Source organism: Equus caballus, chromosome 5, assembly GCF_041296265.1.
Source record: "Equus caballus isolate H_3958 breed thoroughbred chromosome 5, TB-T2T, whole genome shotgun sequence".
Lineage (NCBI taxonomy): Eukaryota > Metazoa > Chordata > Mammalia > Perissodactyla > Equidae > Equus > Equus caballus.
The window spans coordinates 42,906,237-42,920,460 of NC_091688.1; the positions used below are offsets into that span (position 1 = coordinate 42,906,237).

At 54.0% G+C, this 14,224-nt stretch overlaps 1 protein-coding gene across 2 annotated transcripts; it reads right to left on the minus strand.

Moving 5' to 3' along the window:
• Window positions 1-8,593: 8,593 nt before the first annotated feature.
• S100A9 (S100 calcium binding protein A9) lies at window positions 8,594-11,586 on the minus strand. 2 transcript variants are annotated; one of them, XM_005610112.3, is made up of 3 exons: window positions 11,438-11,586; window positions 10,898-11,059; window positions 8,594-8,960 (listed from the first exon to the last, which is right to left on the minus strand). In XM_005610112.3, the coding sequence occupies exons 1-3, from the start codon at window positions 11,486-11,488 to the stop codon at window positions 8,691-8,693; spliced, it is 483 nt and encodes a 160-aa protein (XP_005610169.2). In that variant the 5' UTR covers window positions 11,489-11,586; the 3' UTR covers window positions 8,594-8,690. The 2 variants fall into 2 exon arrangements, with proteins under 2 accessions (XP_005610169.2, XP_001494428.5); XM_001494378.6 differs by having other exon boundaries at window positions 10,898-11,055; window positions 11,438-11,585.
• Window positions 11,587-14,224: the final 2,638 nt, after the last annotated feature.

The window sequence follows — 14,224 nt, forward strand, 5'->3', positions numbered from 1 at the left end:
TGATGCAGAATTTCCACTCCGTGGGCATGGGATGGTAAAGACTGCCTTTCTTTGGTTCTTTCAAGGTGGTGGGTGGGTAGGCACAGGAAGGAACTGGGAGGAACAGGGGAGACAGAAGGAGGGAAGAGAGTGCTGGCTCTGTGCAACACAGGTAAGGGGAGGGAAGACTTCTCTGGCCAGGCCTCCTCCCCACTCTGGTCTAGGCCAGGTTCTTTGGAAAATGTTCCCCTAGGACCACGCTGCTCTTCTTCCTGGCTCTTCTCTCCAGTTGTGAGTCTGTAGCCACTGATGTGATGTATGTGCAATGTCTCTCTCTGCCAGTGGACTAGGGAGTTTGAAAGCAGGTGCTGTGTCACTAGCATCAACATTGTGCTTGTCATGCGGTATGCTTTCGTAAATATCTGTTACATGAATGAACGTATGGAAATCAATATGGCTATTGGTTTGAGTTCCTGTAAATGGTCCCGGGGGAGAGAGGAAGGAGCATGGCCTCCGAGGGTAGGAATAATCTTCCCAACGAACAGGTGTTGGGTCAGTGTGCCCTGGTGATGGGTGCATTCAGTCTGATTCAGCAGACGTCATCGGGGGCCTTCCTGCCCTCCAACCCCTGCCTGGTGCTGAGTCAGGTCTGGGACAGGTGGGGTGACCATTTGGGGTCACACTCCATTTAGTTGGGATGTCAGTGTACCCATATGTTAAGGACTGAATGTTTGTGTTCCCCTCACTCATATGTTGAAGCCGTAGCCCCCTAATATGGTGGTATTTGGAGATGAAGCCTTGGGAGATGATTACGTTTAGACTAGGTCATGAGAGTGGAACCCTTGTGATGGGATTAGTGCCCTTACAAGATGAAGAAGAAGAGAAAGATTTCTCTCTCTCCATGAACACACATTGAGAGAAGGACATGTGAGCACACAGCAAGAAGGTGTCGTCCACAAGCCAGGAAGACCACCTCACCACAACCCTGACCATGCTGGCGCCCTGATATCACACTTCCAGCCTCTAGAACAGTGAGAAATAAATGTCTGTTGTTTAAATCACCCAGTCTATGGCACTTTGTTATAGCAGCTGGAACCGACTAAGACACCATGGAAACAGCAGCCAGGGCACAACCCTCCAGTGGCTGCTCCCCCTGGCTCCTGTTCAGCTGGAAGAACAGGCAAGAGGGCAGGTTTGTGACAAAATTTAAGAAAGATTAGGTAACTTGCTAGAGCCCAGGTATGACAGAAATGAGGAAAACTGAGAAGGGGAGCTCTATTTTGGGGAAGGGACTGGGTTTGTCTTTCATTTTATTGAGTGCAAAGCCCTATGGAGATGATGCGTGGGAGGCTGGAGTTCAGAACTGAGGACAGGACGTGACAAATCTTGAGCATGGAGGCCTGGGGAGGCAGGTCTGCTGGACCACCCACCCAAGGAAACTACTGCATCTGAGATGTGGATCCGAGACAAGGCCGAGGCAGGAGGGAAGTACGGAAAGTACAGGAGGAAGAGGAGCCTGTGGAGACCCCTCTCGTGGGGGTGGGGCCAGGTGGAAAGGATGAAGATGTGGTGAAGTGGGATTGTTAGAAGATGAAGGAATTCAAGACCCAGAGAAGGTGATTTTGGAATAGCTCAAACCTGGAAGAGTTCCATCACCAAATGAGAATATGGTGGCATTCAGGGAAAGCCCTCACTTGCTGAGTGACTTTTGGCAAATCACTTTGCCTCTCTGGACCTCTGTCTTCTTCTTTTTTGAAGAGTTCAAAGGAATTCAAGAAATTCATTTTGAAGAGTTTAGAGTAGGTGAACACCCAGGTGTCATCAGTGTTAACGTTCTTAGATACTTGGATGGGACACAGGAAAACTTTGAGTAGGATCTAGAAGGGTAGGAAGGAGGGTATTCCTGGGCTCTTAAAGAGTTGAGGCCAAGAGTATGAGGACAGAAGCTATATTTCTGGGTTCAGATCCTAGTTTTACCACTTTCTAATTGTGAGACCTTGATAAAGTTACTTAAATTCTCCAAGCCTCAGTTTCCCCATCAATAAAATGGGACAAGAGTAGCACCTCTCTCCTATAGTTGATGTGAAGATGAGATCATCTAACAGCACTTGGAAAGCACTTAGTACAGCACCTGATGCTGAGTAAGCATTCGACAAGCATTAGCATTAAGAGGTAGACACTACTTTATGTAGGAGGCAATAGTGAGAGTGGGTCAGCTCTCTCTCTGCTGCAGCCACAACAGGGAAAAGTTATTTTAAACCAAAGCAAAGACTGAGGTTACTTTTAGGACTAACTTGGATGGTTAGAGCTGACCGGTGTTACACAAGTAACTCAGGGCCGTGAGCCTCTGTCGTCCTCTAAACACCTTTAAACTGGATCCAGTTGTTTCCTGCAAACTGGGTTCTTGCTTCATGCCTCACAGATATCTGTGACCCTGCTGATAGGTGTATAGTATTCCAGATGGTGAAAACCAACAACCAACCAACAAGAACAAGACCCAGAGTATTTGGGAAAACATTCACCAGCCACGATTTTGTTTCAAAATAGCCAAATGAACCACAAATTGAACTTAAATCATATTTAGAAAGATTGTAAGGGCCCCCAAACTTGGTCAAAATGTATCACTCAGAGGCACCTGAGGCCATGAAGAGAGTCCTCAGCTTGGAATCCACTGTGCTTGGCTAGACGCCCAGCTCACCTGCCTCACGGCTCAGAGAGCTGGAGCAGGTGCCCTCCCTGCTCTGCCCTCCTTCTCTCCATCTGTAAAGGGCATATTTGGGCTATGTCACCTCTAGTCCCTCGGAGCCTTGTCCCTTGACCACGGCAGAACCATGAAACAAGGAGATGGACACAAGGACTGTAAGAAGCACAGGATCTCAGAGCCTGGACCTGTCCTCTCCAGCGTCTCCATCAGCCTCCTGTGCACCATGAGCCCTGGTCTCCAAGCATTCCAGAATGTGCTCCATTTTCCCCATGAAATTCCAGACTTCTCAGATGCTGCGCCTGCTGTCCCATTGTTCTCTTTGTCTGAAGTGCCCTCTCTTTCCTCATTCACGATCATTTCAGAAGTGTCTACTCTGCTGTAGCAGCCAGGCTGCTGGGCCCACCTTTAGCTCTAGGACTCCTGCTTGTCCACCAAGGCCCAACCCACAGGTCACATCCTCCAGGGATCTCACCCACCCACCATATTGCCACCTCCCATCCAGAGATTTCAACTTAAGGATGCTGGGGCTTACCTGCCTGTCACACTCTCGGGCTCCTGCAGGGACATTGGTCTGACAGAGCCCTCTGGGCAAGGGCATTATTCTGTGATAAGGGACAACAATGCCACTCTTGGCTGCTGTGTGTGCAACACCTTGCCCTTCAGGAAGACATTTCAGGCAGGCTGCTGGCAAGCTAAGATAACTTGCTTGTTGGGGCTTTGGAAGTCTGGTGAAGGATCTGGATTCAATGGGATGGCTACAAGAAGCCCCTGGGGCAAGAACGGCTAGGACTGGCCATTGTAACTTGGTCGACATAAGAAGCCTTCAAAGTTGAAGGAAAGCAACTGGACTGTGACGATCTGCAGGACGAGGCCCTGGCTTCTCTGCTTCTCTGATTTCTCTCATTACCTACAACAGCGCTGGGCGTAGAGATGGTCAACCCTGACCCTTTCAAAACTCAGTGCGGCATTAATCTGGGGACTTTCCTCAACCCTCCTTCCCTCCACCCCACCTCCACCCTAGCCATGAAGTAGGGGAAAAAGCACCCATCCTGCCCATGCTCCCAGGGCGTCTTGTGCTTGTCACCTACCACTGCCCACAACAAAGTATAGAAAATATCTATTTAGCATCAGTTGTCCCTGTTAGACTGGTGGCTCCTTGAGGGCAGGGGACCTCGTGTTTGACGTAAAGATCAGGTTCCATACATCCTGCAACAGCATCTTATTTGGTCCCCAAGCCTGTGCTCCAGATCCCCCAACTCCTGCTCCACACAGCAGCAGAATGATCCTCTCCAAACAGAAGTCATACCATTCTCACTTACTTGGCTAAAATGCCCCAGAAGTTTCCCAAGCTTCTTGTCCTCAACCTCATTTCCATTGGTACCTCCCGGGGAGGGCCTGTCTCGGTTCCCACCTCACCCAGCACTCAGTCCGCTTTCATTTTCTTAATGGAGCTCGTCACCATCTGAAATTATCTGTCTTGATTCCATGGCTTCTTTACTGCCCGACATTGCCCTAGATGTAAGCTCCCAGAGAGCAGGGAGTTGCCCTGTCTCGCTGGTCCAGCACCTGGGACAGTGCCCTGCGTGCACTTGGTCCTCCAGGAATATAAGCCGACTGAATGAGTACCTGCCTCATGTTGGTTTAATTGAACTGAGTTACTGTTTTCTCACTGAGGGAATGAACAGCTGATACAAAATGCAAGTGAGATGATTGTAGGGTCGGTGGGGGACCAGGCGGGAAGCAGATGAGCCCTCAGAGGGTTTGGGAGACCCTGCTGTGGAGCAGACCCCTCTCCTCAGACCTCGGCAATATTTGAAGGCAGTTGTCATGACCTCTGGCCTCTGTTTTCCAGACTCGATACCCTCGGCCCTTCTACTATTTTCCCCTTGGGATGTTCTCCTTCCACTATGAACAGGTGCCTCGGAAGCTGAGCCAATTCTGATTTGGAAGAGGCATCTCTGGTCAGATGTGACCGGAGTTTCTTCTCAAAGGCATTTCCGTCCCTGGAAGGAGCCCAGCTACTTGGGACGGCACCTCACCACCAAGACCAGGAGGGCAGAAGGCAGCAAGTGAGGGAAAGGCTCAGAGAGAGAATGCAGGAAGGGCAGGAGAGACGGGGACAGATCCTCAAGGAAAGGGAGAGAGCAGGGAGTGGAGAGGGAGGGAATACACTGCAACTGGGCTGGGCTGCCCCACGCCACGTGCCAGAGTCCTGCTACCCGACTGAGCCTGCTGCTGGGCCACCGTCCTCCTCGTCTCACCTCAGCTTGGCAACAACCCCTCCTCACTGTACAGTCAATTCTGGGCACATGGGCAAAAATGGGAGACCTCGCAGTAGAAAGGGACATCCTGGGGGTGCTCACAGAGAGAGGCCCCCGGCCCTCCTGGGTGATCACTTTCCCTGTCTCTTGTGTGGTGGGATGTCTGAAGACGGGGGTTGGGTCCACATGGCCCTGGGGCTGACGTGAGGCTTGGGGCAGAGAGGTTGGTTCAGGCCTGTTGTTTCAGGCCCAGAGGTAACAGGTTAAGCAACCAGTTGTTTCAGTCCCGTTGTCACTTTGGTAACTGAAATGTCAAAATCCATGACACAGAGCTTTCTAAAACATAAGTTTTCAACAACTTTTTAGGTGGAGGCAGGACATTGAGATTGGATTCTGAAGTTTACTTCAGAGCAGGCTTGTGTCAGGGTTGTGTAAGATTGCTTCACTGGGCTGGTGAAAGCTGAGGGCTTTCTTCCCGGCAAGGTCTTGTCAAGTAACACAAATTCCCTCTCTCCTGTCGGGTTGCAGGACACGCCTGCCAGTTGAGATGGGCCTGGGGCACCTTGGGATCTGGCTGCATTCGGCTTCTCTGAGAAGCGCCGCCCCGGTCTCTCTCTGGCTCTCACCGGGACTGTGGTGGTAGCCCGCTGCAGGGCCTAGTGCCCGTGGTCTCAGTCCCACCCCAAAGCCGTTCCACAAACCACTGATGCAGAGACTTTCCTAAAATACAAGTGTGACTCTATCATTGTCCTCCCTAAGAGCTCCAGTGCTTCTGCCCCCCGTTCTCCTGCGGAAAGCGTAGGCTCTTGGCCTGGGGTCTGCCCTGCTCCCCTCTGTATCTCCTGACTCCCTCTCAAACAGCCCCTGGGCTCCTCATCCTGCTCCAGCCCCACATCTGCCCCCCTCCAGGCCTTTACACACGTGCCCTCCTCTTTCTCAGGCGCCTGCATGTTGATGCTGTGGCACCAGCACCACCAGCCTTGATGGGGCTCGAATATTCGCCCCCTTGGGGAGGCAGCCCAACTCCAGGACGGCCTTCCCACCTCACAGTCCCACCAAACGTGACCCCTCTCTGGCCTTTCACTTTCCACGTTGGAATCATCTGAGGAATGTGCTGTCTGCCCTGCAGGCCTGGGACTCCTTAATGACAGGGTGGGGCCTGACTTCTCCTGGGCACCCCTCACACGGCTCTGTGACACACCATATACAGTAAGTCCACAAGTAATGTCTGTTGAGTGAGTGGATGAGTGGACAAACAGGTGAATGACTAGAGAATTCCTCTCTCCCCCCAGTTCTGGAAGCATCTCGCAACACCCAGGCCCCAGAGCACAGTCAGAGCTTCGTGAGGTGTCTGGGCAGAGTCTGGCAGCTCTGGCTGCCACTGTTCCTCCTCACCCCTCCCACAAAGGCATCCAGAGGTTCAGGCTCCACTGCCAAGCAGGGCAACGCCCCTTAGAGGAACTGGGAAGCCGGCATGCACCAGAGGTTCTCTGTCCCTTAGTCACCAGGATGCCGGGGAATCCCCCAAAGGTCTTCTTCCCAAAAGGACTCAAGAACCATAGGGGTGCTCAGCCATTCTCACCTGGAGTGAGAATCCGAACTGGACACCGACACTCTCCTTCCTCATCCCAGGGTGGAGCCGGCTCCCCTCTACTCAACAGAACCCGAGTTTTGGAACAGAAGGGCTAATGGGATGGCAGTGGTTAAGTCAACTTGACCAGCTCTCTCGAACTATGTTTAAAGGGATCCCAGAGGGCCTGTGAGAGTGGCTTCTGGCCAGACCTTCCCCTGGGCTCTAGAACCACCTCCTACTCTGGGACTGAGCCAGCAGAGAGAGGAGGCAGATGGAGAGCTTGGCATCTCAGAAGCTCTGTGCCTGTCGTCCTGCTGCTCAGCTGCTCCACCTTCTCCCAGCCTCGAGGTGGCCAGGCTGAGGGCATCCTCCTAATGCCCAAACTGCCCCACCTCACACTCTCACCACACAGCCTCCAGCTCCATAGGCTCCTAGGACCACCCGACTTCACTTGCTCATCCAGAAAGCTCACTGAGAGCATGTTCCATGCTGGCACCTGGGGATATGGGGCAGGTCAGCCACAGTCCCTGCCTTCAGGGCCATCGTCAGACTTGCAGATAAGGGGTTACAATTCCACACTGGAAGTGCAATGGTAGGCGTGTCAGAGAGTTTTAGGGGCCTGGAGGAGGAGGATGACCCATGTACTTGAGGTGGTCAGGGCAGACTTCACGGAGGCAGTGCTGGGGAGAATCACTGAGTCATAGGGGTGGGACAGGCTGAGCTAAATCAAAGATATTCAAATGTTTTTCAAGACAAGCCCTTTTCTTGGAATAGAAGCTTCTCTGTGCAACCGTGAAGGCCAGAGGACTGAGTAAAGCCTGGGGGCTCTGGATTCCCAGCACCTCGCGGCCCCTCCTCCAGTTTGAGGTTCCGTGATGGTGCCCAGAAGCCTTCCATCTGCAGGTTTGAGCCCACCCTCTGCCTCCCTCCTTCTCCACACCTGCTCCTGACAATTGAGCACGGCGATGAGGGAGCTTCAGAACACCTGCACCGGCAATGCTGCTGAGAACCTGCCATTACCCGCCACTCCCCTAGGTGCTGGGAACAAAGCAAAGACAGATCCCACTTTGCCCTCATGGAGTTCCTGGTTTAGTGGGGAGGCAGAATCACGAACATTTAGGGCACATTGTGATCAGTAGGCTGGCGGAGGCGGGGGGGGGGGGAGGGGTGGGGACCTTCCCTCCCCACCCTACTGGAAGCATCTCGTCCTGGTGAGGCCACGGGAAGAACCCAGGCTCCCCCGTCTCTGGTCAGTTCTCTTCCCCCTGTACCAAGCTGCATGCAGAAGGGGTGACCACCCCGGGACATGAGGCTTGGGCACAGGGCTGTCAGAGTGAGTCTCTCCAGCGGTTGCATCCCCAAGTCAGTCAGGGGAGGGCCTGGGGCTTCTAAAGTCCGCTCCCCAAGCTCCCCACTTAGTGGTTCCCGGAAACACCCTCATGCCCTCGAGTCAGAGCCCTCAAATTGCTGCACCCCCAGCAGAGCCCTGCGCCCTCAGAACAGGGACCCCCTCGGTCCACAGTAGGCAGCCTGGGGCCCCGATCAAACCAGGCGGCGTGGGAGAGCTGAAACGTGCCAGCTGCTCCTTCCTTCACGTTCAGCACCGGAGAAGGAGCTGGAGATCCAGCCCCAGGAGAAGGTGGATTCACGCCCTTTTCTCTCTGTGCCATCGTGACCAGCTCTACCACTGTGGGCTCTCGACTGGTGCCTTCTCCACTCCAGGCCTGCTTTCCTCATTTGGAACATAGGGGCTCGATGACTGGCAGTCTTTAGCTGCCCCAAACCGAGAGGAAAGGATACTCTCATTTTGCTTTCTATGATGACAGTGGGCATTTTGACAGGCTGGCCAGGTTGTCCTGAGCTGGGGCGGGGTGACTAGGACCTGAAGTCACAGCTGAGGAAACAGTCGGGGAGGTGAGCCCAAGGGGCTCAGGACAGCCCCACATTGTCACTGCTCCTCATTTGTTATTACTGAAGGAAGGGCTTGAGCCCCAGTAAAGGGGCCGGGCTATCTAAGTCCCAGACCTCTGCAGGGCCGGGTTGGGAAGGGGATGGTGGAAGAAGCCCACAGCACACTTGCTTGGAGGAAGACTTTATTTCATCCTTCAGCTAAGGTGTATGGCACACAGCACTGTGCCCTAGTTGGGCAGGGCAGGGTGGCCTGGCCTCCAGATTAGTGGCTGTGGCCGTGGCCTCCGTGGCTGTGGCCGTGGCCTCCATGGCTGTGGCCATGGCCACCATGGCTGTGACTGTGGCCACTCTCCCCAAGGCCTGGCCCGTGGCAGTGGCCGTGGCCTTGGTCATGCTCGTGCATCTTCTCATGGGAGGCATGCGTCAGCCTGGCCACCAGGATGATGAACTCCTCGAAACTCAGCTGCTTGTCTTCATTGGTGTCCAGGTCCTCCATGATATGATTTATGGCTTTCTCATCCTTCTTCTTACTCTGTGGGGAGGGGGAGACAGGACAGTCAGGGCACGATGTGGCCAGGGCTGGGGACAGGGAACACAAACGATGACCCAATGGCAAAGGCACAGGGACACCTGGCTCCTAGGCCTCAATTCCAAAGTTAAAACTGACCACGGCTGAGCGCCCACAGCGTAGCAGACACTGAGCGTGTGCCGGACACTTTCCCGCTCATTTTGCAGACAACTCAGGCGCCGTGATTCTCTCTGTTTACAGAAGAGGAACTGAGGTCAAGCGCCTTGCCTGAGGTCACACAATCAGTAAGGAGAGAAACGTCCCCTCATTTGGTCCTCATAACGACGTTAACAGAGACTTGGCATCTTCCTTAAGGAAGACGTGAGGAAACTGTCTTGGAAGGGTCATCAGCTTTTGCAGATTGACGAGGCTTGGGGGCAGAAGGTGGAAATGCACATTCTGATCCCACTTCGAGCCTGGTCTGGTCCCATTCCCCGCACTCCTGTCCACTTGGCTCCCTCCTCGTCCCCGCCCCTCCCTGCCCCCTTGGGGTCACTAATTAGTGACACATTTCAACCTTCACAGTGGGGAGCACCTGAGGAAAACAAGATGGTTCTGAACTTGTGTGGGGACAGAGAGCAGTGTGGGTGCTGCGTTGACCCCAAAGGCTCTGATAAAGGATGCAAGGGGGCGCAAGTGAGGTGAAGGGTTGAGGCGTGGCAGAAGGGAGCTCCAGTTGGTTCCAAGTCTGCCACCTACTGGCAGGTAACACTCAGCTAGGGCCCCTCCCCAGAACCTGGGGTGCCAGCTCAATGCGCAGCCCTTCCCCTCCTGCCGCGCTTCAACACGCTCTGCTTTCCTGCACTTTAGCCATGGCTGCAAGGAAGAGCATCACTCCTGAGCCGCCCATGGGCCAGGTCCCAGCTTCCCCTCCGGGCCTGTCACTCTGCTTCTGGCAGAGGATGTCAGGGGATGGGGCGGGTGAAGGGGTCACAGGGCAGAAAGCCATGCCCACACAACCTCTTGGCTGTACCCTCTCTTGTCTGCCCTGAGCCAGTGTCCTGCTCTCTGAGCTCCCCCTCATAGGAGCTGTCAGCATCCCCAAGACCTCCTACTGCTGCATTCTCCACCTTTCCAAGGTGGGGAGGGGCTCCAGGGAAAGCTGGCCTGCTCCAGGATCCGAACTGAGCCTGGGACCCAATGTCCCATCCTTCTTAGTCCAGGCCTCAGTTTCCCCAAAGTCCCCACATTTATAAAGAAGACTATAAGATCCAGTGGAACTAATCCTCCTTTGTCCTACAACTGCCTAATCGTTTTCAGACCAGGGAAATAAACCGGTACTGAGTGCTTTGTACATGCAGTGCTGGGCTGGGTCCTTCCCCCAGTGTGTGATTCCCATGAGACCCTTGGGATGAGAAAGCCCTCTCAGGTCTTCTCCTCAGGTCCCAGCTGAGGCTTAGCATCTCCTCGCCTTCTGCCAAGGGTCGTCCTCAGCTGCTTCCCTCCTCAGCATTCCCCTCTCAGCTCAAATGTCGCCTCCTCAGCGGGGCCCTTCCTGTCCACCAAAGGAGTCACCTTTCCCCGTCCAGCCCCAATCACCCACAGCACCCTCACTTGTTTTCTTTCAGGCACTTGTGGGTACCGGGTTTATCTGTGCTCTGCATTGGTCATCATCTCTGCTGTGTGTCTCTCCCATCAGCACAGTGGGTCTCTGTTCGCCACTATGTGCCTCTGCCCGGGACAAGACCTAGCACTGAGCACATGCTCAGTCAGTCAGTCTTTCCTGACCCTCTCAGGCGTCTAACTTCCAGCACTTCCAGTGACAGGGCCCCCGCTGCCTCTGGAGGAGGGGTGGAAGGAGCTGGAATTTTCTCTTTGATAGTTGCAGATGCACCCCATCCTCCATGCTCAGCCCAGACTCTCGCCAGGCCGGGTCAGACCTGCCAGGAGTCCAGCCCTACCTTGAGGAAGTTCGCCAGCTCTTTTTGAACCAGCTGTTTGAATTCCTTCTGGTTCAGGGTGTCCGGGTGCCCCAGTCGCACAGAGTACTGGTGGAAGACATTGATGATGGTCTCTATGTCGCGCTCCATCTGGGACAGTTCCGCCATTTTTCTGCAGTCTGTCTGAGGATGGACAAGCAAGGGTTCAGCTTCTTAGAAGAAAAGGCTGTCAAGCTTCCTGGACACCTCCTACAGGCTGCTCCAGGAAATGAAGGGGGAAACACAGAAAAAAAGAAAATGTGGGCCACAACTGAGCTTGGAGATGACCCTGTCCACACACGGAGAAACGGTGTTTAGAATATCTGGAGAATGCCAAGAAGCAGAGCATTTGAGGACAGAACGATTCAGCAGAACAGGACCTAAGAAAACGTGAAGGAGGCTTTAGAGTGTGCAGGTCAATCAAGGAGGGCTTCCTGGTAGAGGGTTTGAAAGGAAGATGGGGGAGGAGTAAGGCAAGTAGGCAGGCCGCCTCCTGCCCAAGGTCGCTGGCAGCTCACTTACCCAAGCCGAGAGCCACACAGAGGATTGGACTGCGCGGTGCGGGCCCTGCATTTATAGGCCGCCCCTGGCTTGGATACTCAGCCCTCTTACAGGAAGATTGCTTCATAGGTGAGCAGTGTGGTAACCTTGAGCTCTCTGTCACTGGCAGGAAGAGGACTGGGTCAGGGCAGGAAATGTTCACATAGCTCCTTTTGCCTTTTTGTGAAATTCCTGGCCTGGCCTGGAGCTGGTTTGGGAGGAAGCTGGTTGGTTAGTTCACCTCCCCTCCACTAGAACCCTGCCCTCCCTGGGCAAGCCAGCCAGCTGCCTCTCCTCTGGCACCCGCTCTGCCTGCCTGCTTTGAGGTTGTGCCTTCCCACCTGTGGTCTCCTGGGGCTGGCGGTGGGTTGTGGACTCCTGGGGTGCCCGACCCACTCTGCCTCCCCCGTGGGCAGCCCGACGAGGATGGCTGAGCCTTTCTGAGCCTGCCTGGCTCCGTGATAAGTGCTCTTCAGAGGGCGAGGGGTTGGTTTGGGTTCTCAGATTCATAGGATATCGGTTGGGGTTAGAAGGGCCCTCGCAGGTGGTCGACCCCCTTGTATTGCAGATGTGAAACTGATGCCCAGAGAGGGACCTGAGCAAGGTTGATGATATAGCAGGAATAGGGCTGAGTATCCTGGTTCCTCGTTAAGGGCCATCCGGATTACCCCTCCCTCATGCATCTGGGCAGAGATCCCCAGGGCAAATGTGTTTCTAGAGGTTCTGAGTGTTACTGTTCTATATCCTGCTCCCAACACGGCACACATGCCCTTGAGGAAGGTACAACCTAAAAGACAACTCTCTTTCTGTAGCTTCTTGGTGAGCAAGACCTGGCCTTCTCCAGGGGAGAAACCTGAGGTGCTTTGCACAGCCTACAAGCCTCTGGGAATGCCTCTCTCCGCTCAGTTGGGCTCCCCTCCAGCCCTCCGTCCTGGGGGCACACAGGGCCACCTGCCACCGTGCATTTCCAGCTCTGTCTCTGGTGCTCTCCCCCCATGAGTGCCTTCCCCCACCCTAGGGTGCAGTCCTGCCCACCCTTTATGGCTCAGTTCGAATGTTACTTCTTCCAGGAAGCCTGCGGTGTTCTTCCCAATTGGAAACAATCTCTTCCTCCTGGACAATTGCTCCCGCACGACCACATCCCTTGGAGTGAAGTTATCGACCTATTTTGCTTTTGTCTGATAATTGCCTGTAGATCCTCAAGGGGAGTTCTTATTTACGTTCATATCCTCCCCAGCACACGGCCCTGGGCTTGGCCCATGGGAGACCTCACATTTGCTGGAGGATCAGCTCCTCACTGGCACCCTGCCCTCAACCCAGGAAGTGTGTATTAGGACCTACTATGGGCACCTTCCCTTAACCTCTTGCTTCCTCCTGCCTCTCCCCTTCCGTCAGGGAAGATGTTCTCCTCTTCCACCTCTACCGGTCTTTTTCTCCAAGTCTTCATGAAGCCTTTCCTCGCTGCCCCAGCGACTCCTGACTGCTCTGCCCTCTGGCAGCCCCTCTGTGTGCTACACCTTGGCCCTGAAAAAGTCCTGCCTTGCATTGTGAGATGGCACATGGAAGAGGTTAAGAGTCAGACTGCCTTTGTGACCTTAGGCAATTTACTTATCCACTCCGTGCCTCACTTTCTTTATCAATAAAATAAAAGGACCTACCTTGAGAATTGAGACGTGTAAAGCTGGAAGAACTCAGTAAATAAGAGGTATTATTTTTAGTTATCTTTTCATTCGTTTACACAAGTCTCGGTGAGCAGCTTCCATGTGCCAGACACTCATGCCAGATGCTGGGGGAGCTTGGTGAGAGAGTCGCAATACATGGGGGAGACACAATCTTATAACCCGAATTTCAAATCCCACGTAAACTCTGGGGAGCTGAGGACGAGACCTGCACAGTGCCAACACACAGCAGGTATTGAAGAAATGCTTGCTGAAGCCATGCTGGAATGAAAGAGGGAATCATCTGTGAATGAATGAGCAGTGCAGGCACAGCCCAGCAATACCTGAAAGGAAACTTCAGGTGCATTCCCTGAGGGGTCAGCCCTCCATCATTTGAGCTAATTAATGGAGGAAGTGCGGACAAAGGCAAGCAGCTGATCCTGAGTGCCCCCTCCTCAGGCTGTTAGGAGATCTCTGTGGTTTTAGGCAGTCCTGGCAGATGCCTGGGGCGCCTCTCCTGGGTGCTCCCACAGCGCCCTCTGCTGCCTCTATCGAAGCGCGTTTCACTGTGGACCAAGGAACTCAGAGGCAAGCGTGCAGGATTAAGGCGCCTGGAGGAAACTGGTGAAGCTGGCTGGGCCCGAGAACAAGAGCAGCACCAGGAGGGTGGCTTGTGGCAACTCACGTGGGCCTTGGGTTGGGGACACTAGGGAGTGGTGGAGGCTGTGGGGAGTGGGAGTGGTCCTAACTTGAAAGGACAGCCGGCAGTCAGCCTCAAGAGAAGGCGGGAGCGCGTGAAAGTGGACCAGGAGCTGCCGGACCTCGTGAAGGTCCAGGAAATCTAAATTTTTAGGTGAAAAGTCCCACTTATAAATTTGTCAAGTAATTTTAAAGGAAAATCAAAACATTGACAATGAAGCCTTGTGTGTGCCGAGCGAAGTGTGATGAAGGCCGATGGTGTGTAACCTCTGCTCAGCCCGGAGTTGTTGACTTTGCGGGGTGAATCCTCTGCTCTGCTGTGGCTCCTCCAGGCAGGGACGCTGCTTGACTCGGCTCTGCAGTCCTAGGACGGAGCCAGGGCCTGGCTCGGTGGGCATTGGACGGACATTTG